We start from the raw sequence: 27,777 nt of genomic DNA, 5'->3' as shown, positions 1-27,777 counted from the left end.
GCACAAAGGGAAGATTCACCTTCTCTTTCTGAGATTAATAGTATCAGACATGCTTCGTTAAAGACCTGAAAGATCCCTCCCTCGCCCCCTTCCACTGACATGTGCTTTGACAGCCGTTAGACGTCAGGAACCTGAATCTGTCCACGCCCTGCGGTCACACCTGACGCCACAGCATCCCTCCTTCCACCTACCTGTCGGGCTGTTCCGCCTCCAGCAGGAAGGAGGGTATAAAAACGCATCGTCCGGGCTCCATCCGTACCAGCGTCTCCGCACCTCACAGCACAACAGAAGCCACCATGTCCTCCTACAGGCAAGTCTCCCGGTCCTCCGCCTTCTCCCAGTCCTCCGTCCCCGTAACTTCCACCTACCGGCGCGGCAGCAGCAGCGTCTATGGCGGGGCTGGAAACAAAGACGTCAAGGTGTCGTACGCTTCCAACGGCATCGGCTCCGGCTTCAACCTGGCCAGTGCGTTCGGTGGCACCGACAGCAGCCTGTCCGTGTCCGGCAACGAGAAGGTGACCATGCAGAACTTGAACGACCGCCTGGCCGCCTACCTGGAGAAGGTGCGCACCCTGGAGTCCGCCAATGCCAAGCTGGAGCTGCAGATCCGGGAGTGGTACGAGAAGCAGACCCCCGCAGTGAGGGACTACAGCAAGTACCTGGTGATCATCGAGGACCTGCGCAACAAGGTGAACTTTAGACATCAACTGCACCACTTTTACGCACAAAAATTCTATTTTTATGAAGAAAAATAATGTCAAAATTGTATTCCATCTCCAAACGATCCATTTATTCTCCAACCACTTATTCTAAACATGTTCTTAATCTTAAATAAAGACAAAGGTAGAAGAGCATCTTTTCTCTTCCAAACGGTATTCTTACTTATTTCCCATCATATATTACACATATTTTTGTGGTTTGAAAATACTTTAATGTACTCTTTAGCCATCAACTACACCATTTAGGCACATAACTTCTACTTTAGTAAAGTAAAATTATGACAAAACTTTTTCAGCTCCCCAACCACTCATTTTACCTCCAGCCTTTGTTGTTAACATCTTCTTTATACATTAAGAAGTTGGAAGAACAGAGCTTCACCTTGTTACATGAAACATTTCATTTGTTATTGTTTATTATCCAGGATACTTTTGTGATTTAATGATACTTCAACACTTTCGTCACATTTATTTTGATTTTTATACTCATTTAACCTCTCAAAATTACGCAGCAGCCTCTCTTCGCATCTCAAAGGCTCATTAAGATTCTTAATCTTACTTAGGATTTTCCTGGCAAAATGAAGATTAAATACACTGAAAACACATCACATAATTATTTTTTCTTTTTCTTTTTTTTTTTTAAATATACCATTCTTGATGCTTTGGAAGTATTAAAACCTGATATTTATGCCACTAAAGCATAATGAATTAAATTCAAATGTCATGCTGACAGTCTTGTATGCCCTCAGGATGTGAATCACACATGAAAAATCATCATTAAATGACAGGAAAACAATGTTTGACATCTGTGTGAGTCAGCTGCCTTTTGAAAAAAAAAACCTGCCAGGTGTGACACTTACACAAATATGACGTCTGATATTACACTGGAATGCAGTTGAGGTGTAAACAAAGCTATTCTACTGATCGACTAAACCCTTCCGGCCCATATTCAGTATCATTAATCACTAGCACACCTTTGTAGTGGTATTATGTGGCTAAGAAATTACTCACAATGGCTCTCTGTTGTTCTTTCTAGATCGGCGTTGCCACACAGGACAATGCCAGGCTGATGCTGCAGATTGACAATGCCAGACTGGCAGCAGAGGACTTTAGAATCAAGTGAGTCGCAATTTATTACCCTCTGTCTGCTCTGTTCTGTTTTACAGCCTGTAAACTGAGAGCTGTAATTATTTGCGTTGTTGTGAAATTACTTCACATTAGTGTAAGTGGTTTCAGGCTATGTGGACTTACTGACACGGGGCTGTAACGGTCAACAGGGTAGTTAAACTGGCCCGACTGGTTTTTGGTGGAGTGTCACCTTGGCTTTCTTTGTTGCTGCTTTTCACACCAATTGAGCAGGAACAGCAACATTACCATGGCCTTTTGCCCGACAGGTTCGAGAACGAAATGGCAGTACGCATGTCAGTGGAGTCGGACATCGCTGGGCTGCGTAAGGTCCTGGATGACCTGACAGTGGCACGATCCGACCTGGAGATGCAGGTGGAGGGCCTGAAGGAGGAGCTGATTTACCTGAAGAAGAACCATGCTGAGGTGAGAGGCCTAGAAAAGCATCCCATGATGTTCAACAACACCTGACAAAGAATCATGAATCCATTCCTTTCATATCTCCTGGATGTCTGCCGTTCCAGACTATTAAACAACATAAAAGCTGTTTCTCATGAGACACTTAACTCAACTATTTGCTAAATGCTGCCTGACACGTGACATCATTTACTTATACAAACAACAAGTAAGAGAAAACTTGTTTGGATGGTTTGAAGGGTAATTGCGAGCAGGAGCTGCCAAGAAACTCAGACGAGATCATCTGATAGCAAGACTCATAACTCAGTGTGTTCATAAAGACAAAGGTTTCATAAATGCCTGCCAGCAGGAAAGATACATAAATACATCAAACAAAAGGTTAATTTTGAGTAACATGTTCACTGAAGTGACCCAGGATAAGCTCAGATAGATAGATGGATGGATGGATACTTTATTACTCCCTAGGGAAATTCAAGAATGAATGTAATGAACTTTTACCTGTTGTCCTCCTTATAGGAACTCGCAGCCCTGCGTGCCCTAGTCACCGCCAGCTCAGTAAACGTTGAGGTGGACGCCAAGCCTCAGGAGGACCTGAACAGAACCCTGGATGAGATCAGAGCTCAGTATGAGCACATTGCTGACAAGAACCGCCGCGAAATGGAGGACTGGTACAAGGTCAAGGTGAGATCAAACATCTAACCTCATCAGCTGAAGGCTACATTTAACAAAAGATGCATCCTTCTAAATAAGTGATTACCCATTGGAATAAACAATTTTCTGACCATTTTTGATATCTTCCAGTTTGACGACCTGAGTAAGGAGATGGCAAGCAGCACAGAGACTCTCCAGACCTCCAGGACTGAGATCAATGACCTGAAGAGGACCCTGCAGGGACTTCAGATTGAGCTTCAGTCCCAGCTCAGCCTGGTAATTACACTTCTACAAAGACATATGTGCATGCTAAAAGGAGCTGCAGCATTCATTCATTCATTCATTCATTCATTCATTCATTCACTAGAAAGCAGTTTCCTAACTCACCAATCACAATTGGAAACTGCTCCAACACTAAAACACCTCAGGCAACCTCAGTGAAAAGAGCAAACTACAAGCAAATAGCTCTCAGTAAACGCCACTGTGTCTTTTTTGTGCCGTGCAGAAATCTGCCTTGGAGGGCACGCTGACGGAGACTGAGGCCCGATACAGCCTGCAGCTCCAGCAGCTCCAGGCTATGGTCGACAGCCTGGAGGATGAGCTGAGCCAGGTCAGGGCTGACATCAAGAGGCAGTCCAGCGAGTACCAGCTGCTGCTTGACATCAAGACCAGGCTGGAGCTGGAGATCGCAGAATACAGAAGACTGCTGGATGGAGAGGATGTCCAGTAAGGGAAACCTGAAACTGATACTCTGTTATGATGTAGTCAGACTTAATTCAGAAACTCCAAATTCATTTTTTATAAACAAAATATATCCAAGAAATAGTTTGGGAATCATGCTTATTACCTTTCTTGATGAAAGTCAAATGAAGAGATCTTACGTGTTGTGTTTGGTAAATATGAAGTGACAGTCTTCAGTCAGTTAGCTTCGGTTAGCACAAAGACAAAATTTCAAGTTAAGCCAAGTTACTGTTTATGTTGTTTATTTTTAGAGTAGATTTAAAGCAGTCACCGTTTAGCCTTGTGCTTTCCAGCAGAAAAATACAACTAGCATTGTAAATCTATCCAACAAGTGTAAATACCCTGCAGTAATACTTATGATATGAATTTACCTGAGTAATTGACAACAGAAGGATTAAAACCCTACAAAAAATTACATAAAATACAACTTTACTTGAGTATATTAAATCTTAAGGCTAAGACCCTACAATATAAATTATTCTGGAGATTAACCTGACTAATTTAGAAATGTTTACTGCACTTGTCAGAAGTAGAATGCACATGCTTCTACAAACACCTTTAACATTTGCATCTCAAATTTTTAACTAGAAGAAATAACTTTCTGTCTGTCTTCTAGGAGGACCGTTGTAACGGTGAAAGAGGAGAAACGTAAGTTTATATCACTGCTGTATTTTTTGTCACTGTGCCTGTTAAAATGAAACATAATATGCACTGAAGTTTTTTTTTTACTTGGATATCCTGTATTTTATGTCTTGTGTTTTCTATGTACCAGATGATGGAGGACTAGTTTTGCTTTGGGTTTCTGATTCTTTCTGATTCTTATTCTAAATCTGATTTCCTCTACAGGCAAACCAGTCATAACTCAGAGGACAAAGGTGATTGTTGAGGAGATCGTTGATGGAAAAGTGGTGTCCCACACAGAAGATGTGGACACAGCAGTCATCAGCAAGTAGACGGATTAGTTCCCAACACATCTGGATCGAATATCTGGACTTGTAAACCTAGTCTAAAACTAACCAGGATGAGAGTTTGTAATGCATTCTCTCCCACACATTTGTACGACATTTGGGGAAAATAATTACTTTGACTTACTATCAAAAAAAGTACATACATTGTGAAACCAGTTATATATTGTGCCTCAATGATCACATTCATTCCATCCTGCTTCATGCAGTACCACTTTTACACATTAGGTGGAGGCACTGAGAAACCTATTGTTAATAACTTTAAATGGAGTGAAGTAATAAAAGAAAAGATAACATCCAGAACCATTTTTTAAACATTTTCTTTTGTCCATGTCTGTGTTAAAGCTTACTGAAAACTGCATTTTATTGTAATATTTTTCTCATTTTAATAAGCTGTTACATGTAACCATTTAAAAGAGAGAATTGTCAAATTACAAATGAGACCTTTATCAGGATGTCTGCTTGTCTTTGTGATGCAAGTGTTTGTGTAAATTAACCAACACCTCCCATAAACTTTGACATCTTTGAATCTTTGCTTTTGATTTTCTGAAAAGAATAAATGTTTGCCTTCTTCTCTATGAACTCTATGGTCTGCTATATGTTATTGTGTCCATTTGTTGATCTACAGTCCTTTCAAACAACAAGTTAAAAAAATCATACTGTGAGAAATAAAACATGCTACTTCTATATCTGAAGCACTTTTTACAGACTGAACAGATAATATTAGCAGCAATCAGGAACAGTTGAAGAATGAACACAAATCGATTTTCGTGAAAGAGTAGCAGATGTCTTTTGTATAACCATACTATGTATATTTAATTTCACTTTTTTTCAGAAATGATACACTCAGAATAAGGAATTTATTGTTACATCAATAATTACATAAAAAATATGTTTGCCTGGAGTTTATTCAATGGCCAGTGTAATAACTGTTAATTCAGTAGCTCAGCAGTGTATCAGAGTTTCAACAATTGTTAATGCCATTAAAAAGTATTAAATGCACATATTATGCCTGTATGGAAGAGCAGTGGATTCATACAAAAATAAAAATAGGAGACTTTCTGTCAGAAAAGGTTAAAGTTGTTAATTATCATTGCTATACTTGAGAGAAAAGTGGGGTGGCCCTACTTGATTTAGTGGAATGAATATGAGCTTGAATATCTGACACCAAAAAGTTGTTAAAAAAGATGAAGTGCTGTCCCAGTGCTTAGGTACCATGCTTGCTGCCAACTTAGCCTCATTTGTAGCTTGTATTGGTTTACATTTTGGAAACTAAAGTATGCAGGGTTAAGTACTATCTCCTAAGAGTTGCAATTATGAAAACCTGAAGCTCGCTTCCTTTCATAGTCCTTGTTATGAGATTGTTTTATGAAAATGACAAGAAAATGTAAAATAAAGTACAGAACAGTGAAGGGAGCAGTTCAGAACTTGACTGAGAATCATCAAGATTATAAGATTTATCAGTATCCAGTGATTCACAGCTAAAACAAGCAGTTAACAGTGAACTTTGCTTACTTCATGTTCCAAACAAATCTTAAACAAAGCACATTTTTCCATCTACCTATCCACGGCAACATTACTCTCCCTATCTGTTGGAAAATTAGACATTTACAGAATGCATTCACAGAACATTCAGTATGATATTTGAGAATAAAATGCCACAGAACTTGAGAGCTTTTATCTGGGGTTTGGTTATAAAACGGAGGAGCAAAAAAAAAAAAAAAAAAAAAAAAAATCAAGCTGCTGCAGACCTTGATAGCAGTAGATCTAACACCCTGGAAGGTTGTATGGAATAATTTTTGAATTGTTCACAATTTAAACTTTCTCCTTGAGCATTCATAAAGACAAATTCTACCAAATTTGGGGTTAGTTAATCAGATTTATGACCCTAGAGTGAGCAGATGTTGTATAAATCCACATATGTTTCAAGGTGCCTTATCAGTCATGATGGTTCTAGCAGAAGTCCATGATGCCTTGATTCTAATGTATATAGTTCTATTTGTACCACAAAGTAAGATGATCATAAGTTAAACAACAAGATTGCAAATAGATTAAAGTAGATTAGCAGATATCGGTGCTATACATCGGTTACATACACACAGATATGTATATGGATATGTAGAGAGTATGCACACATGTACATCTTCTGGAATTCAAGACAGTGGACAACAAGCTCACCTGATGCCTGCTCTCACCTACTCATTTCTGTAAACAAACATTAAAAACAGATAAAAGGGTTTACTTACTAATGATTTTTGTTAAAAAAAAAAAACGCTTTTAAATAAAACACTGTAAGGTGTTCTTTCCAATTAAAAAAAACTCACACATACAAAAAATGTATTTGTTCACTTAAGTGGAGACTATTCTGAACATTTTCCAAAAATATAAACGCTTGTATTATTGCTTAAGCAAATGTAATTTATTTAAATAAGTGGGATATCCATTCTTTCACTTGCAAAGATGACTGGTAACAACCTGCATTTTTTAAAAAATATATATTTTCATGAAGCTATACAAAGGTTCATACATTTAAAACTAATTAATTTAATTATTTGTCATGATTTTGCTACATGCTTCCTCAAACTTAGCGGGCTCGAAATAAAATAACAAAAGTCGTAGCTTTATGACGTTTAAAGTAGCATGGGCTTATGGGGGTTGTTGTTCTAATCACTATAGCTGATAGAAATTTACCTGAGGAGCATGAGGTACAAGTACAACCCATGTTCATGCTTACCTATAATTCACATTAGTCGCACATTCATGTTAAGTCATTTTATTCTAATAAGAAATAGCAGGTAACTAGCTAATGCTAACTGCTAACTTACCTTTAATTGACCGGTAGAGCGACTATTGCTAATGTTAGCAAGTGAATTCAGTTATAAGAAAGCCCAGCACTCTTGTCTGTTTTCAAAACTATCATTAAAACTAAACTAAACTAAACTAAACTAAACTAAACTAAACTAAACTAAACTAAACTAAACTATCACGAGTTCTTGATACATATAGTACATTAAAAAGGAAAAAATAAATAAACAGGCCAGCTAGTTTCCCGACTTCTTCTTCTGTGGTGTTTCAAGGCGCTACGTAAAGCAGATATGACGCCATTGATAAGCGACAACGTTTACCGTAGTTGAATAACATTTTTGATTTTTCTGAATTTTGACGTTGCTGGAAGCGCATTTGATAATGTAAGTACGCTAGTTAGCAAAATATGACACATTATTCTGGTGGTTTTTACATATTTTGATGCAGAAATGTTACGTTTTATAACTGTAACACGGAAAACAGAGTGGAATTGCCAAAACAAGGCTGAAGTCTGCTTCCACTTCACAGCTTCAGACTACAGTGAATGTAAAACTTTAGGGGAACGGAACTTATAGTGCTGAGTGATACCTTTTAATAATGCAATACAGTGTTAGACATATTATATAGATTGTTAATGGTGTCGGAAACACACTTTCGAATCTATGAAACCTTTTTTGCATTGTTAAAATGCAATGAAAATAGAAATGTCACTGCTTTTTTCCCCTCATGTGGACCACATTAGACCAGGTGCACATCTAAATCTACTGCAACTGACTGGTAACGCCTGACCTAGATTGTCCCTAAGAGGCTAAACAGTCTTTAAAATACAGTTTCTAAATCAGTACTAGATTGTTCTACAGAGATTAAAAATTCTTCATGGCAAAGTCTCGGATATATGGAAACCTTGACTCTGTTTGTGAAAATACAAATTAAAAAAAATCAAGATTGGGCTGTTTTTTTCTCATCTGGACCACAGTATACCAAGTTCATATCTAAAACTACTATATGTAGAAAGGTCAATTCTGGACTAGATAGTGTTACAGGGGCTAAAGATTCTATAAAACACTGTTTCTTCTTTTTGAAATTTTGACTCTATTTATGAAAACGGAAAGAAATACAAATATCTGTATTTTCATTTACATGTAGACCACATTAGACCAGGGCCATGTGTGTGTGTGTGTGTGTGTGTGTGTGTGTGTGTATATATATATATATATATATATATATATATGTATGTATGTATATGTATATATATTCTCATCTGGACCTCATTTGATCAGTTTTATATCTAAAATCACTATATATAGACTGTTTAAGGATGGACTAGATTGTCGTATATAGACTAAAAAAATATTTGAAACACACTTTTTGTTTTACAAACTTTTATTCTATGTTTGATAATACAACAAAAGGGGGAAATTTCACAGCCATTGTCACATCAGTTCCATTAACTATTGAATCAAAAGCTCATGATGAATTATGATGATAAATTAGATCACAGGCAGTTTTTTCTGGCAAGTGTAAAGTTCAGCCCTCCCTCGCCATCCAATAATTTTTCCTCAGCCATTTATTTGCCTGATCTGACTATTTTCTTGTTTTGACAAACAATTGTAAAAATATTGTAAAAAGAAAATACAGGACAGTGATCTATTCTTCAGCTGCTTTGCAGACTTCGTGATTCTTTTCCACTTTTGCCGCTAGTGGACTATTTCTTACTTTTTAAAAAAATTTTTTTTTAACCTGTATTAACAATATAAATACGCTTACAAACACATTATAGTCATTGAGTGGTGAGAAGGATCATTTTCCTTCTGATCTTGCAGTTTTCTCATATGTCCAGTAGATGTCGGTATATTCACAGGGATGTCTAATTCTGACACAGTCTTTGATATGTAGATGTCTGCTTATTATGTACTCTAGCAGCTACATCTGATCAGTGGTTAGTTGGTATTTATATTATTTCACTTTCAGTGGCAGCTGACTAAATTAGCTATTAAAAATGTCAAATTATAGAGAAGCAGTTGAAAGTTAACATTTACATCTTATGTGTTAAAACCTCTCGTTACACCTCTTGATTTTGAATTTAATACTCAACTCAGAGTTTATTTCAAAACTGAATTAATCAACTCCAACTTTCAATAAAATTGATTCAGAGTGCCAAAATGTGAAATTATTCAGCATTACATTTGAAAATTATTACGCTATATTTCCTTTCCTTGTAGGTTTTGTGGGTTTTTTTTCCCCCTGTGGAATTGCTTAATTCAAAATAGGTTTCCTTAAGTTACTTTTTCAAAATAAGGGTAAATCTTGCTCTTTTTTGATTGTTTTTTGTATATATTTTTGTTTTTGCCATCATCATTTGTCATCTTGTTGTTTTAAAATGTCCTAAATAACTGAACTAATCTGATTTGACTAATGCCAGGAATTAATTTTATTGCGAACACCTTCATCACTCTGCAGAGAATACTGCTAACCTGAAGATTGTAAATGTAGATTTTTTTTTAATAGAAGACTTCACAGTCATATGAAGCAATATTAACAGTCATTATTTTAGCAGTGAATTTTCTGAAAATAATTTAAGAATGTTGGGGAAGCATTCATGCTTAAAATATTTATTTATTTATATTTAAGTCTTGATGACAGATATGAAGGATAAACCAGGCTCTCAGAGGCTTTGAGTTTGTTTCCTGAAGTCACCACACTCACCTTACAATGTTCTTTGTATCATATTTGTTCAACCTGCAGGCTCTCCAAACCTCTCGGCTATCACTATCTCATCTTAAATGTAATTGAATTTAATGATAGCAAAAAAATTGAGTTGTAATTACACAGTATTAAGTTGATTTTTATGTCCCAAAATCCATCAAAAATAATGTTGTTAGCATCTTATAAGGTTTGTCTTACTCAGTAAATTAAAATGTTTAAACTCTTGTAATCATATGTTTATTTAAGTGATGGAAGTAGGTCTTTAATTCTTTATTATATAGTTGGTCTTTTGCGTGAATTTTTGTTTTTCTCATCTTTTGTCTTTTCTTTCTGTTTTAGTCGATCAGTTTTAATTATTCTATAAAATGTCTCTACACTCTAATAAATTGCCTGTACTGTTTTGGATTTACTTCTGCCACTGTACCTTAATTACTGTTTAGAGTATACATGGTGAAGTTCCCTCAATTAAGCTGAATTTTCACAAGTGACTTTCTTACTCATGACATAAATAATCTTACAACAGTGATGCATGCCATCCTGTTTTCTGTATATGTTGGGTTTAAATCCAGAGCAAAGAATGAATTTTAAAGCAGGGTCTCCTTTTCCTCTTGCAGGATCCACTCCTGGTATATTTATAGTCGAGGTCTGCAGCAGAGATGCTGCTCTGCTGTAGCACGACTGTGTCACTCAGGGCCGGTGGTCCCTAGTCACGACCTAAATGATGACAAAATCCTGCACCACGGGAAGCTGACGTCACCGCAGTACAGTCACCTCCTCGGTGACGTCACTGGAAGGAGGCTGGGTGGCATCATCATCATCTTTACCGTTAGCAGCAGCAGCAGCAGCAGCAGCAGCAGTGGGGTTAATGCCATCTGCTGGATGGACGCAGCCACTCAGCCGGCATTACGTCATCGGGGAGAAACCGGTGAAGCCTGAGAGTCTGGATCTGAATACAAAACGAGGCAAGTGAGAGTCTGACTGTAGGAGATTTACCGTCTCCCAAACAGCGTCCAAAGTTTCCAGGGAATCCACACTTTATATTTACATCATTTATGTAAAAACAAAGGAGTGAGTTTTTGTTGGATTGAGTTAATATAAGAGGAAAGCTAATTTAACACATGACTCAGAGTATAATTTATCTTCCCAGTGACAAAGCCTCTCCCCACATCCTCCACCATAGACACTGACTCAGTACATTCCCATAGCACACAGCTTCATGAATAGGATTACTCGGCAAAATGTAGCACTGAGGGAAATGAATGCATGACGATGACAAAAAATTAAAAGCAAAATGATAAAGTAAAAAAGTTAGGATCAATAAATGTTTGACATAATTAGAAGAAATGTAACAACCAGAATTACACAACAGTGTTCCACTTGAAGTAAAAAGTGGGGAAAAAAGTCAAAGTACAGTTAAAAAAGTGAAATATTAAACATATAGGAGGGGTGCTTAGGTCCAAGATTAATGGGTTTATTTTATGGAATATAATTATCCTTTGCATCTCAAGTTGTTTACATATACTACAGATTTTTATTATTATTGATTATTGATCAATAATTTGGATTTACAGTCAAGTTAACAACAGAACACCAGAACACACACAGACTTGAACCTATGATACAATGTTGAATCGTAATAAATAAATGATCATATATATATATATATATATATATATATAATTAGTAAAACACAGAAAAAAGTATTAATTTACATGATGACTAAACTGCACATCGTTTCTACATCACAAATCAGTATTTTTCCAGCAATTTGTTCTTTTGCCATGTCCAACCATACATTTACACTATTTTTTGCCATATTTAAATCAAAAAATAAATCATTATTCTTATAGATACTTGCTGGTATTGAAAGAAAAGTTCTGTTTGTTACAAGCTGAAAATTGGTAAATCCTTATTTCACTAATTCTTGTTTATGTTTTATTAAATTACAGATAATGTCTAGTGGAATAACAGAAAAAAAATATGAATTTCCATGTTGACTGTTAGAAAACATCCACATCAACTATGTGTAGTTTTAATAAATAGGATTTTGTTTTTCTTTTACAATATGTGACCATAAAATCACACCATTTTATTAGATTTAAATCAGCGAAAAATATCATTATTTTAAAGATGTTCGCTGCTATTTTTCTACAATATTTGAATGCTGGACATAAAAATAATGTTACTCAGGGTAAAATCAGATAATATCTGTAAAATAAGGATATTTTTAGCAAACTTACATACAGTAAAAAAAAGGTGTAAATTTACCATCAGATGTAAAAAAAAAAAAAAAAATTAAATACAGATGGACGATATGGTCATTTTGTACAATTCTGGCCAGTTTTTACACAGGAAATATAGATGATGCTTCAAAAAAATATATTTTTCTTGTAATTTTGCTAGGTAGCATCTGTAATATAATGTAGCATAACAGTAAATTGTTTTAAAAAATACAAACCATTAAAGAAGCAGGGAGGAGAACATTCCTGAGAATCAGGTTAAGTTTTCTTCACTATTATGCAATTCAGTGATAGTTGTCAATACATTTAATGATGCACAGCAAAAATAAGCTGTTAATGGATAACTCTGCATCTTCTAAAATATACCCTAATATATTACACATCCAATACACTGTTCATATTTCTTGTAAAATAATGTTTCCATCTGGTCACAGGAGGAAAAACTTTTTTTAAATAAAAAATAAAAATACAGTTATCTAATTTGGACGTAATTCACCGTTTTGGACAGTTTTTATAGTTTACACAAAAAATAATAGTTCTTTCTGTGATTATAGATATTACATGTATTTTAGCAAAACAAGGAAAACCTGTTAAAAATATTTGCCATTTTTCAGTCTTTAATATATTTTTTTCTTTCACATAATCACAAACATCTGGAATGTAACAATATATTGTGCTGATTTAAATACAGTTAAAAAATAGATGTAGATGTAAGATAATAGGTTACAATTTGTAAAAAATAAACTTTTTTAGGTGGACATTATGTGGACATTATCTACTAACTACGCTTTTGGCATTTTTTTCACAATCAACATGAAAATTAATGCTATTATTCTGTGTTTTTACTATTTATAATCTATAATTTAAATTAGCAAAATGTTACTGTTAAAAACATTTATTTTTTTACAGTGTGTTTTAGTGATTTATCTGCAGCAGATCATGTGTTCAAGCCATTCATTGTAAAGTGAGCGCAGAGATGCTGTCCATGGTGCTGAAACTGAATCATGTTTCCGCACTTTATTTATAGAAATGTGTGATTTATTTGAGTTGCAAACTACAAAACACACCACCAAGTATCGCGAGAAGGAGCTCTTGAAGTCTTGAACGCTTCGTGCACGGTCAAGGTGTGTGCGCTGGAAAAACGAGGCGCGTGTGTGTGAAGCCACACTGAAGGCTGCATGTGATGATGGTGAGGACCGTTCTCACATGAGTAAGCGCGCCTCCGCAAAAACCAAAGAGGAAGGAGAGGAGGGCTGCATTCCCATTGACTGAGAGAGAGAGAAGGGGGGAGAGGGGGAGAGAGAGAGGTAGAGAGGACTCCGCCTTTACCGCCCCAACATCCAGTTCCAGTCCGACGGCGGCGGCGCAGCCACCACCGATCGACCGAAAGCACCAGGAGCCCAGTGTAGCTCGACCCGACATCCCGGCGCAGAGAAACGGACATGGGCTCCCCGTGAAACCGGGCGGTGGAGGGGAGAGGAGGGCCGGCGGGGGGTGGGGGGGAGCGACGACGAGAGCGTGGTGGGAGAAACACCCAGAGAGAGCGACAGAGAGCGGACAAACAAAAGCACAACCGAGCGGTGCCTGCAACCATGAGCGGCTCGCACTATTCGCCGGAGCTGCGGCTGGCGCTGCTGCCGCCGCGCCGCCCGCGGACCATGTCGTGAGGTGTGGCTCGGAAACGCTCCGGGGAACCTGTCAGCCGAAACGACACGCCGAGGAGGAGCAGCAGGAGGTGGTGGTGGAGGTGGGGTGGTGGTCGAAAAGATGTCCGCCTCGGTGGGGCCCCAGGGCGGCCCTCGCCCACCCACCGTGCCGCCATCCATGCCGGATCTGCCGGACCTGAGCCACCTCACCGAGGAGGAGAGGAAGATCATCATGGCAGTGATGGCTCGGCAAAAGGAGGAAGAGGAGAAAGAACAAGCCATGCTTAAGTAAGGGCAACATTTCATTTATTATCCTTTACGGTTAAAGAAGTTCTAGAAAGATGTCACCATCACAGGTTGTTCCCAAACAGGTAGGCACACCAGTGTGTGCACATACATACATACATACATAGATATGGTGCTGTGAAGGCAGAGCTCAGGATGTGTCTTCAGAAGACGTCCACATCCCCACAGAGACTCAGGCAGCCTCAGCACATTGAATCCCGCCGGAATCAGGCAGTAAATTAAAAGAATTTATGGTCCCAGTTAGTGGAGATGACCCGAAACAGGGTCAAACGTGTTACAGGTGTAGATTGGGGCTGAGAGGATGGGGTGTGACAGTGCTGCTGGGGGGGGGAGACGGAGAGGAAGGGAGGAAGGAGGATGAATCATAGCATTATCCATCCACTCGTTTTCATCAATGGGGACTGCACCCCATCCCTCCGTTTACACATCCAGCACCGCTCGCTTTTCGCTTTTACGCACGGCTTTATGTCAGTGGAGCTCTCTGCAGGCTGGGAGTGTGTGCGTGCTTGTGTGTGTGCGCGCCCGCGCTTGAGTGCATGTGTGTGTGAGAGGTAGAGAGACGTCGCTTTGGCAATAATGGGAACAACAGTGACATTATAGCTGAGAGGCCCGGAGCAACCCGAGCCGTTTTATCAGCCCGGCACGTATCCGAGCGTGTGTGCTCCTCCTCGGCGGTGAGAGAAGGAGAAGATGGGGTGTGGTTGGCAAATCTTAGCGAGGCCTGAGCCGGACAGAAAAGACAGAGGATGTATTGTGTGATGGTATGACAAGCAATGCATCTCCAAAAAACACGCACGAATGAGCAGGAAACTCCACTAAAGCAGCATTATGGGAAATGGCAGGAAGCAGCTATGGGTCACTTTTAACACGCTGCGCGATGTCAGAGAGACGTTTCAGAGGTCTGTCAGGAGGGCTGGGTGTCTGTTGCAGCTTGGTGCCTCCGGGGTTTCCAGCTCCGCCTGCACCGAGCACCGGGTCTGTTCGGGCACCTGGCCGCTTGTGGACACGTCATAACGGATGTTGCAGGCGCGCAGCGTCCTCCAGCTCTCTGCCTCTAATGGCTGTTTTCATTTCCTGCCTGCAGCCTGGAGGGAAGCTGGGTGAGGGCCGCCGCGGGCCCCTGGAGAGGAACTGATGTATTTAATGTTCCATGAGGCACAGGCGCAGGTTCAGTCAATAATGGCTTCATCATGTGGCTAATCATTAATGGAAGCAGAAAGGGCAAAAGTGACTTCAGAGAAATACAGCCAGTCTTTGATATTTGCTACAGTATTTTGCCCAAGATGCTGAATAGATATGAGCAGAATTTACACTTAAGATTGTTAAGCATAGAAAGAGTTTTATGTTTGTGTGTAGTGGACACATCAACCTGATATGAGCTAAAACACTACAGATGAATGGGGCAACATTTTTAACTATACTAACAGATTTCATGATTAAACATCCCAAGTTGCTTATTTGCAATACAAATCAGTTATTTCTTATTTTGCAAGTTTTCTCAAAATGTATGTTAATCTGTAGATCTGTTTTTATTCCTCCAAAGATCAGAAAATACTGCCAGAGAATTTTTTCTCACCATTTTTTTTTAAGGAACTAAATGTTCTCAGGCTTTGACTGATATATGAACAAACTCCTCTGTAAATAACATTCAGAACACCAACAGGAATGAAACCAGAAGGTTTAGAGTATGTAAGTGTTCCTGAATTGAAAATTTCTTCCCCCAAATCTATTGTCTTCACTAAAAGATCTCATTATGAAACTTCCCCAATTGATTACTCTTATAATCTTTGTATTGCATTCAGAAAATTTAAGTTGAACCATGCAAATCTCTGTTTATCACTTCCTAAATCAGAAAATATTGCTAGAAAAAAAATCTATTTTTGCTGTGTTTTTAGGGGGAAAAACTGTTCTACAAATCAATAAGGTTTTCTTCTTCAGATATTTATAGAAAAAATGGGCATTTAGCATGTCATGTGACTCCTCTTTTGCAGAAAGTAGACCATCATGTGCCGCCTACTTCAGTAAAGAGGAATGTTTTGTTATAATGGGGAGCTTTGAGGGACATAAAAATTTATTAGAGTAGAAAGCACATTTTCTGCAAATGATGCAAGAGAGATGCACATTAGAGCCGGTAAATTTTAAACTTTAAACATTTAAACCTCAAGAAGTGTATTTACATCGAAATCACTTCATATTTTGCACAAATTAGAATGAACTTAATGATATCAGTTGAAGATTCTCTGTGATTAGTACAAACAAACTAATCAATTTGCTAATCTGTGTTCCACTAGCTGCACTACTAGCAGAGTAAAATGGCCTTGAGATCAAATCCGGACCAAATATAAAAACAGATTTATGCATTTTCTGCATCACGGACTGAATGTATGTAAGGTTGCCATGACAACACGATGCATACAGTGTGGGATAAAGAAGTTGCACAGCTTGATTCAGCAGGATTACTAACGTACAGCTCAACAGGTCTGGAGATGAAACCTAAACTGAGAATCTTTATTCTCAGAAGAAGAGGGGAAAAGAATGCCTAAGAGGAGGCCCTTTCTTACATCTGATTTAAACCCCAGACTCTGAACAGAACCTCCTCCAGACCGGGTTAGATGTGCAGCATCGGTTACCATGGTGAACCAACAGTTTAAAAGTCCTTCATGACATTTAAACTCTGATTTTCTCAACCTCAAAGCCGCCAAAGTGTCTGATTCGTCCTCTGAAAATAAACAGAGATCGATAGGATTGTTCATGGTGCTATTACTTAACAACAGCTGTTACATTTATCAAAAATTTTCTTGTTTTGATTGTCATGGAACATGTATAAAACCAAAATGTGCAAACATTATATAGAAATTCATAAACAAGTTGCATGTAAAGACTAAATAGATGAAACATAAATCAGTTAATCACATTAGTTGAGTATTTTTAGCAGCATGTTTGGACCGAGGGGCTATTTCACTTCATCCATTCAGTCTGTGTACTTTAATTTATGTTCACAAAAGCATGCTCCATTGACATTTTTCTTCACTGTGGGCTCATTTTTTAGTGCAAGTCCTGCACCTCTGTAGAAACAAAACAATCACGAAGAAGGAGAGAGAACTCAAACATGTCTTCTTTTGCAGTATGAACAATTTAAACAGTATACCTATACTATAACACTCAAATCAACATAGAAAACAAGTGCACTTCTGAAAGTACTCATGTACAAAAAAGAAGAATTGATAGAAGAATTGATAGAGTTATACAGGGAGCTTTACTGCCCAACATTTCTCTAAGTGCCCACAGATGTTACCAGTACTGGAAATAATAGGTGACTCTGCGTACTATAGATATTTTACTACCTACACTTTCAGTTTCTATGCTTTTCTTGTCTCTGATCCTGTAAACGCAGCCTTGGTTCATCTGAAAAATCTTTGAATTTTTCTCATGTGAGTGTTGCTTACAGATGAGGCACTAATGTGTTAACAATTGTGCAAAGGAGCGCACATATTTTGGATTTTTACAGAATCTGCTCAATGCAAACAAGTTCTTTTTTGTGAATTTTAAAATAGTACATGTAGAATACAGCCACCCTAATGAAATGTCATGATTTTAAGCTTAAGTGTGGTTACCTTTCCCAAGGGAACTGTATGTCACAGATAAGTAGTTCAATGCCATCAGAATGTTAAAAACCTGACATTTTTTTTCGACTTCCGTTTTCTGATAATGTGGTGTAACTTTCCGATTTAAAAGATGGGATGCCTTTTTTAATTTCATGGTTCTTGTTTTAGAAATATCTAGGATTTATTCATCTTCTTTGGCAGAGATGGCCATAAAAAAAATAAACAGGTCAAAATGTGTTTCACCAGCAGAGACGACTCAAAAAGAACATTCAGTACCTTTCAACCCCACCTGGTCAGCTCTGTCCACTCTGGTTGCAGCGGTGCCTGAGAGCGCAGCAGCTGCAGTGATAAGGTTGTACTGATACAGGACTTTATCTGTCATGACTTTAACCTCCAGCATGACTGAAGCATCCCAGAGCCAGAACACCTGCTTCTGGACGAACAGGCGGTGAGAAGTCAGCACCTGATGTCACTCATGTAATGCTTTGTCCTTGTTTAATAGACTTCAGAGGCACTTCATTGACTTGCTAAACCTCCGATGATGTCCTAATCCAGAGGATGTTCGAGGAGGAGAGCTGTGACACTGTAAAAATCCTGAACGCAATGTCTCAGATGTTGAGGTAAAACTCCTCTGAGCACAACAGGAAATCTTTTCTCTGCAGCCCAATACTACTCCGAGTTCCCATCCACCCCCAAGAGCTCTTGAGGTTTCCAAAATGTAAATATAGAAATAAAGAGTAAAATATTTATGCTCAGCAGAGAGATTGTAGACGTTTGAGAAGGGGGTGGATGAACGGCTCAGGGCTGAGGACCGGAGTGGCAGGTGATGTTAATGGAGGCGCCCACTTGTTAAGGCAGAGAGTGAGACGCTGTTAGTCGTAGTACTCGTTGAATTCGGTGTAATCTGGCCTTGTTTTTGAGTGACACTCTTTAGCACTTTCCTGATCTGCAGGACAAAGTGCAGATTGTTTCCTCAACACCAGATGGACAGAGGAAGAAATCAGGACTCGGGGCACAGAAGGAGGGAGAGGAGGGAGAGAAGGGAGGATTTAGAGGTTTTAAGGATTAGAGCGGTGGACAGAGAGAGAAAAGGGGGAGACTGAGAGGATGGAAGAGCTTTAGTAAGGGGTCCCACACACTCACTCTTCTAATCTCTCCTCACCAGGACTCCCCAAGGCTGCAGGCTACAGGGTGCATGCAGAGGGCAGCGAAGCCCTGTTCCCTGCTGCTATTTGAAGGGTCAGCAGCAGTCGGGAGACAAGGTCAAAAACAGGCAGGACTCTGGATTTTAGGCTCAACTTCTGTTCTAATGTGGACAGTTTGGTGTCTAGATTTTTTCTTCAAGCTGCACCAGTCAGTAGATGTACATTTTCCAATAGTTGAGGTGATTTACAGCTCGTTTCCACATGCCTGTGTTTTTGTTTGCAAATGAAACCGAACTTCATTCACCCCAATGGACGTCTCCATGGTCTCCACGAAACTCCCCGTTCCATTTCTTTACTCCAGTTTGGAATTTGCCTCAAATATGTTGAAAAATGGGAAGTATTGCGTTAAAATAATGTAGCCCGTGGCGCCAGATAAAGCTTCCTTGATTGCTTGCACCAGCATACAGTTTCGTCTCTATATACTTGTATATTCTTAGTTTTGTCTGCAGTCTTTTTTAATATCATTCCTGTAAACTCAAGCATTTGCTAAACATCTGCTTATTAATACACTACAATTTACCGGTGTTCCCTAAATGCCTCGCATGCAGGCTAAGGCAAACTCTAGCCAGATGGTGTGCAATCCAATTCTTTGTTGACATCTGTTGTCACACAAAAACATGAAAAACTGCACTACAGTCATTCATCAGAAGAATTTCTACATGGGTGTAAAAATATTGTCCTATGTTCACCCAGCTTAATTTAAAATTAATTTGCAGGCCTGACATCAGTAAGCCTCATAGAAGTCTCTGTCACTGTGCTCCTTTACTAGCTAAGCTGCCATGATGCTCTCAGCTTGCCAACACAGAGGCGCAGCCAGGTATTACAGCTAATTCACAGTACTTTGAGTATACAGTGCTTAGTAAAATGGTACTGGGTATTGGCAGGTTCAGAATACCAACTGATCAGATCGGAAGCCAAAAAACCTTATCTGGACATTGCTAGTTCTGTTGTAGCTGTTAAGCTGTTTGGTTTATTTTCTTCACCTCTAGACGGTGTAAAATATGGCTAATATCAGCTGAAATGAAAGAATAACTTTAACGTTACAAAACAATTCTTGAAGTCTTACCTCTATTTTTCTCTTGTAAATGAACAAAATTATACATATTTCTTCTTCTTTGCCGCAAATGTTTAGAAGTTGGGAAAGCACTGTTTCGGTACCCGGCTTCTTCGGCTCTGTTTTTCCAGCCATGCATAACGTAGCCTATAGTACAGTACTGTGCAACCCAGTTTATTTGCTCTCGTTTTTGTTTAATGGGAGCTAATTTGCATTTCTTTAAAAAAAAAAACGTTTGCGTCAAGTTTGCCTGGCAGTTATTGATTGGCTTGTCACAGACATAGATAAACATAATTCCAAAATAAAGTTGTCATTTAAATATACAGCTGCACACTTTTTTTCAGAAGCAAGTGGTATTTTCATTTCACTGTCAATGCAGAGGTTTCTACACAAGGACAGTCTTAGTGTACAAAAGGCTTATAATGCTTCCATTGAAATGAGGCCATATTCTGTCTATTGATGAATGTATTAGAAGTGTTTGTATCAGTATTAGCCCTAACTTCAACCACATATTTTGATCCCATAAAATGACTTGTGAAAACTTAAAATTGCTTGACAGGACATGCAAAATACGCCTGAATTGCCGTGATACTGATACACAATCCTATGATATCATGTTGAGTAAACACATATTAGTTGTAGTATTATTATTATTAAACTACATTCTCCATGCTTACAGAGTTACTTATGATAAAAATGCCTGCAAATCTGACAGTAAAAGCAGTCTTATGTCATCATATAATAATAGAAAGTTGCAGCAGTAGAGCCTTTGTTGTGCAAGAAGCCTCCTAAAAGTGAATTTTACTCAAAATCTTTACGAGTGATGCAGCAGACCTGCCTCTAACTTTCTGCTGTAGCTGCTAAGATTGTTTCATACATTCATCTGTTATCATAGCTGACTCTGGTGCTGCTAGCTAACATTGTCATGTTACCAAATAGTGCCTCTGTGGAGTAAATAACAGACCTAACTGATGTCTTTCAGCTGAAATACAGAGAAATGTGTTCAGAGCAGACTTAAGAGTTTCAAGGTTTCTGGGCGAAAAATGCTAATGTTGAATTATGGATCAGGTCTGAAAATAGCTCACACTCGGAAGCGGTTCCTGAAATATTTAAGTATTCAGTTCACTGTTGATGCTCTGAACCTTCTTTTTTCTTGTTAACCTTTTTCAGCATTGAATTCCACTAATTGCACCGTGCAATGTTTGCACTTTGTTGGTGTGCGCAGACTCACTGCAGGTGTTCACTGCTATTTTAAAGCACATTTCTTCTCACATACACGCACTCGAAACCCACAGCCGCCCACCTCCACATGCACACAGGCTCTGTGGTGTGAGTCTGACAGCACAACACAAACTGCACCACAAACCCAGATGGAGGCTCGCAGAAGGAAAGCAGCCTCTTGTACAATTTGTCCTGTTGCGTCGCGGCCGAGCCTCTGTTCGTTCTCCAGACAGCTGGAGACGGTGTGAATCCCATGTGTTTCTTCTGTGTGTGAGCTCGCTGGATTGGATCTTCACATTTTTGCTCTTAATTAAAGGAACTCAGAGGCAGTCGGGTGTGTCTGCAACACCTGGAGGAGTAGAAGTCAGTGTGTTTGCGCACAAGATTTGTGTGTGTGTGTGTTCATGCTTCAGAGTTGTATCTGTCATCATTGCATCTAAAAAAGCTCCATATTGTGTTTGTTTCTTCTGATTTTTTGCTGTGACACCAAACATTCACAAGGTTTTATGGAGTTTTGAAGATATCTGCATTTACGCTATAGAAGGGTAAAAGTTGCTGTGGACTGTTTGTGCTGTTCACGTGCTTTTTTGTACGTCTGGTTCTAATTTTAATTCAAATGGAGGGAAATCTTAATACTACAGCATCCAGTAACATGTCACCAAAACACAATGCTCATGTCAGACAGTGGCATGATTCTCTAAATCCTAGATCTCATCCAGTGACAGTTTTTTGTTTAATGCTCAGTTCCAACTTCTTCAGACTTTTAACAGAATCCACTATGGTAAGAGAAAATGTGTGGTTATGACAAAAGAATAGTATGATTCTTTTGCTCTTAGTTAAAGATATATATAGTTAAATACTCAAAACAGCACATCACAACACATTCAAATATAATTTCAAATTTGTAGAAAACATAGATCTCTGTATTTTCCATCAATTTCTGACCATTTGATTAACAAAAATGTATTCTATTCCTAATTAAAGTGTTTTATGTAAGACAAACCCAGCTGTTGATGAATAGGGTCATTACAATAAATAACGTTACTTGTTTCAAACCACGGTGACTGAGAAGTCATTTATAAAGCTTCCCAACCAACTGAATAACCGACTGACTTTTGGTCTCGTGTGATTTGTGAACCGGCCTTGTGCCTGCGTGTTGATTCAGCTGTGCAGATTTGAGATCTGGTTAATCATTAGCAACAGCAGCAGAGATGGAAGAGACGTAACTGAAGCAGGTTTGGTGGAGATGGAGGCTGGGTGGGACTGAGTGTGTTGAGAGTGAGAGACCTGAGTGAGTGGCCTCTTTAGTGCTCCCAGACCTCCCCAGCATTAAAGTTTAATGAGAATGCATTGCATTGTGCTGGGGCTGACCAGGCTCTCTACATCCTCGGCCTCCATCTCTGTCTGTGTTTGTGGTCGGAGGAAGCAATGAGGTTGTATCAAAGCACTGTGTGGAATCAGCCGTCACACGAAAAGTGTCTCTGCTACCAAAACCTGCAATGTGGAACTTTTGTTTCCCCCTACTGGCAGTGAGAAGAATTAAATATACACTTTGACCATGTTTCTCTATTAATAATAATAATAATAATAATAATAATAAATTTGAAAAATATTTCTGTAACTCTTTCTAAAAACAAAATTACAAAAGGCAGACTTGTCAAATGAGATAATATTGAAAATAAACTCAAGTAAATACTATTTCTAACATGCAACATATGCAGGATAAAATACTTAAGTCAGGTTAATGTTTTTTTGTGTAAAGACAACTGCTGCTGTGCTTTCCAGCAAAAAAGATTATATCTGGTGTTACAAAATTAACCTGACAAGTGTAAATATTGCAGTTAAGACCCTACAGTGTTACCTATCGTGTGATTTTACCACAGTAATTTTCATAGTCTAGATTAAACCCTGCAAAAAATTGTATTAAATACTACTTTTCCTGCCATTATTGCATATTAAGACTAAAACCCCACAGAGAATAGTGTGACTACTGTAATAATATAGTTAAGCTCCTATGGTATTATAAACTATTGAACTCAAGGCTAAGACCTTGCAGCATTATTAATTATAGAGATATTATGAAATACTGTACTGTTAAAAAAAAAAGTATGTAAAACTGGTAAAAAAAAAATAAAAAAATAAAAAAATTGCAATTATCTGTGAAATTATGATTTTTTTTTTAGCTTAAACGCAGTGGAACAGTATCATTCACACATTGTAAAAGAAAGATTTTTTTTTTAAATAATATTTTTTTCTCCTGTTTTTTACTATCTAAACTAGGGAAATCAGTAAAATAACAGGCAAAAAATGAGTACCAGTTTTAGGTTCTTAATATACAGAACTATTCAAGTAGAAGTCCCAGAAAAAAATTTAAATTAAATGTTGAATTGAGTTGAAAGTTACTTCCATTTGTAGCTGTCTTATGTGAGGAGGCTGTGGAGGTGGATTCAGGAAATCAAGTGGAGAGCAGGGGGAATAGAAGAATACGATGAAAGGGGTGGGGTGGAGCAGAGCAGAGGATGCTGGGATAGAGTGAGGGGATTACGGGACGCCTCATAATTACTCGACAACTACTCGGACAGCGAGAATTGTGGCTTAAACCACCCAGAAGTCAGAGGTCCTGTTTACTGCATGTGATTTGTGTATGTATATAGTCTCCGTATATAAGAGACAGAGACAGGAGAACAATGCAAAGTGAATTGCAGAGGCCATTTTTATCAATTACTGGGCTCTGACAGAGTGGAATCCCATATCCAGCCCTGAATGTATGAGATAGGAAATGGAAGGAGAGTTAGAGGGATATAAATGGAAAAGAGAGAAAACATAAATGCACAAGGAGGAGGGAGATGGAGTGATAGGTGCTTACACACTGAGGAGTCCATGCCAAAAAAGCACTCTGCCCCATAAATATGGGTAAGACACTCACAACATCAATAAAATAGTTATCAACATCTAAGCACTGGATATGGGAGGGCTGCTGCAGTCTGATGGTAGCAGCTGAGGACAACCTGAAATACTCAGTGTGGTGACAGAACCACTGTTAAACAAGAGAGATCATTTAACCTTTAGTGACTTCATCAACTAGTGAGGATAAAGCGGTGTATAGAGAATGGATGGATGGATGACTTCATCAATACATCTGCATATGTAGACATTTTTTTATACAGCATCTGCCTCTTGATCTCAGCAGAAATGTGAAAAAATGACCAACAAATGGAGAGCCGAAATGATACTGGATATTTGAGATCAGTGCCAATACCAATTTTACAAGGCAACAATATTACAATATCAACTGACTTTAGAAATAAGTTTTCTGTGTATACATAGACATATAGAAAGAAAAAGAGACAATAATTGTATTATATCTGAGCTCAAACTCAATTAGTTTGCATTGCAAATTCTAGATTGTAACTTTCTACATATTTGATGGAAAACTAGACCTTAAAATTTACATTTTTGGAAATGTAGTGACTGAAATTGTTTAGTTTGGATCACAAACTGAGTCTGAAACAGTTAGCATTAGTCAGACCCCTGTTATTGTTATTATGTAGGGTGAAAATGAGCGTCAATGCTAACACATTAGTGTCTCACAAGCTATCCAGATAGCTAAGTCGTTTGCTAGTCCTGAACAGTTTATATATGTAATGTTAGCATTAGTTAGACTGCTCTTAATGTTGCAGTGTTGCAGTGTAGAGGAAGAGTGGACTAGATGCTAACACATTAGCTTCTACTCAACTGACAGGCATGAAAGTAGCTATGTGGTTTGCCTGCCAGGTAAGGTAACGAGCGAGCACAAGTGACGTGGGGTTTGTCAAGTCAAACTGTAAGTCCTGAACCGATTATACACCATATGCAACTTTAGCCCTAATTAGACCTTTAATAACGCTTTAATGTAGATGGAGAATGGGCTTGGATACTGACACCTTGGCTTCTAGTCAAGTGACAAGCTGTGAAAGTAGCGACTTGGTTTGCCAGCAGTGTAGTGTGGCTAACAGTTTCAATAAGCATGAGTAACATGACCGTTTTAACAAATGAGGACATTGTTAATCACTGTCTTGCTTTGCATCTAATCAACTAGGTGACAGTGTATCCTAACTCTTAACTGTGCTAATCCACCAGCACACTGTCATCTGCTAAGCTGTAGAGTGAAAGAAACATGCTTGGCTATGCTACTGGCTTTACTGACTAACGATACCGTGCTAGCTACCTTTCTAACATAGCAAACAAATGCCGTTTAGAATGATGTGGCAGTTATCAGGGACAGAATTATGTTAACGATTTATTGAAAACTGAATAACTGTGCAAGACAATTGCACAATTTCCTTCGGGATCAATAAAGTATCTATCTATCTATCTATCTGTCTATCTATCTATCTATCTATCTATCTATCTATCTGTCTGTCTGTCTGTCTGTCTGTCTGTCTATCTATCTATCTATCTATCTATCTATCTATCTATCTATCTATCTATCTATCTATCTATCTATCTATCTATCTATCTATCTATCTATCTATCTATCTATCTATCTATCTATCTATCTATCTATCTATCTATCTATCTATCTATCTATCTATCTATCTATCTATCTATCTATCTATCTATCTATCTATCTATCTATCTATCTATCTATCTATCTATCTATCTATCTATCTATCTATCTATGAAACAGACAAGTGAGTGAGACCACTAAGACACTTAGGACTCATGTCAAGAAATTACAAGCTTCAGGGGCTGTTTGGAGAGACTGTGCAAACAACAACTGTTCTGACTTTGACATGAAAGAATCTTTCAATGATTCAGTGCTGAAAAACAATAAAAGGGGAAAACTTTCATAGGTGGTGAATACTTTTTATATTCATCCTCCCACACCTGTGCTGACTACCAACTCTCTCAGCAGAAGTGTAGGTGGAAAAAAATGGAAGAAACTTTTTTAAAATACTAATCTTTCTATATTTTGTGGTTATTGTTTTAGGGATATACATTTGGGAATTGATATGCAGACTCGTGAAGCTTCTACATCCCGAAGTCTTCTTAAAAATAAATGATGTAGAGGCCAGATTTTGTTTTCTTCAACATCGCTGCCCTTAAGCGGTGTGGTAAAGCAGCAGGTTTATGTGACTACAGCAGTGTGAGGCGTCAACACTGGATCTTGGAAAGAATGACAGCTGCGAATCAAACCCCATCAAGCCAGCGAGGATTGACCAGACTGTTTGAGAAATCGCCACCCTATAGATAGATACACAGTGGCCATCTGGGTTTTTCATTTCTGCTAGCATTGTGACGTTAGCACCACTTTATAGCATTTTGACAGTGGAGGAAGCTAAATATGTACATGTTGTCATGGAGAACTTTGCGACAGACAAACAAGAAAACAAAGATGCTTGCGTTTTGCTTGAGCACCCATCTGTTGCTCTTCTCCCACTTTCACACTAATTTCTTTTAAGCATGTATTCTTCATCTCCAGTAAAATGTTCCTTCTAACACTCCTTCCTCTTTCTCACCCTGTCTCCATCCTCGTTCCATCATCCTCTTCTCGAATGGTATTTATAGAGCAGCTCCGGATGCATCGGCTCCTCTCCTCCGCTGGTCTCTGGCCCACGCTTGTTTCCGTCTTGGCTCTTTTTGTTCATCCTTTTGCTTTTTCACTTGTTCTCCTTCCTACTCCTCCTACTCCTCCTCCCTGTAGACAGCAGTTTGTCGATCTATCTCTTTCTGAGATGGGAGGACTTCTGGGATTCTCGTTCATCACCTCTTCTTCCTGCTTTCCTGTTTCTGTTTTGTTGAACAGAGACACAATGTTTTCCTGAATCTTCCTTTTCCCCCTCTTTACAGCATGTGTCAACATGTCTGTTGTCTTCTTTGGTCACTGTCTTGTGGAGAGCTTGGGTTTCTGAGCTAAAACACTTGTTTTGTTCTTTAAACTAAAATCTCCATGTGCCTGAAAAGTTTCTGTTTATTCCTGTCCTCATTTTGCAAAGCCCTGTGATCTTCCCCTCAGGTTTTCTACATATACTACCAGTCAAAAGTTTGGACACATCACACCATTCAATGTTTTTTTTTTCCAATTTAATTATTTAATACATTTTAGATTAATACCAAAGACATCAAAATTATAAAAGAATAAATACTGAATGATGTTGTAAACAAGAAGTGTTCATCTTCAGTATTAATCTAAAATGTAGAAAATAATATAAAGAAATAAAAAGCATTGAATGAGACAGTGTGTCCAAACTTTTTATTGGTAGTTTATGTTGGGGCGTATTAGGCTACAATAAGTAGGGGAGTGTGTTTTGCATTTTTTTTTTTTGGGTTAAATAATTTAAAAAATACTAGTGTTAATTACTTATGTTTCTGCACAAGGAGCACACAGATGT

At 38.3% G+C, this 27,777-nt stretch overlaps 3 protein-coding genes across 4 annotated transcripts in view; 2 read left to right on the top strand and 1 right to left on the bottom strand.

Annotated features, from left to right (window-relative positions):
- Positions 1-314, bottom strand: part of krt222 (keratin 222) — a 45,833-nt gene extending 45,519 nt beyond the window's left edge. For both annotated transcript variants that reach the window (XM_022193375.2, XM_022193376.2), the window contains exon 1: positions 192-314. The gene's annotated coding sequence lies outside the window, so the exon portion shown is untranslated. The remainder of the gene's footprint in view (positions 1-191) is intronic.
- LOC110950658 (keratin, type I cytoskeletal 19-like) lies at positions 191-5,197 on the top strand. Its single transcript, XM_022193377.2, has 8 exons — positions 191-689; positions 1,753-1,835; positions 2,111-2,267; positions 2,775-2,939; positions 3,060-3,185; positions 3,415-3,635; positions 4,267-4,298; positions 4,497-5,197. Exons 1-8 carry the CDS (start codon positions 297-299, stop codon positions 4,601-4,603), a joined length of 1,284 nt encoding a protein of 427 aa, XP_022049069.2. The 5' UTR covers positions 191-296; the 3' UTR covers positions 4,604-5,197.
- Positions 5,198-13,458: 8,261 nt separating this feature from the next.
- The window catches only part of LOC110950661 (regulating synaptic membrane exocytosis protein 1-like), a 92,600-nt gene continuing 78,281 nt past the window's right edge, over positions 13,459-27,777 (top strand). The window contains 1 exon segment of the mRNA XM_022193380.2: positions 13,459-14,300. Within this exon segment, the coding sequence (XP_022049072.2) occupies positions 14,134-14,300 (167 nt within the window). The 5' untranslated portion in view covers positions 13,459-14,133.

The sequence above is a fragment of the Acanthochromis polyacanthus genome, chromosome 3 (genome assembly GCF_021347895.1).
Source record: "Acanthochromis polyacanthus isolate Apoly-LR-REF ecotype Palm Island chromosome 3, KAUST_Apoly_ChrSc, whole genome shotgun sequence".
Taxonomy (NCBI): Eukaryota; Metazoa; Chordata; class Actinopteri; family Pomacentridae; genus Acanthochromis; species Acanthochromis polyacanthus.
This window is presented reverse-complemented; position numbering and strand designations above follow the sequence as displayed.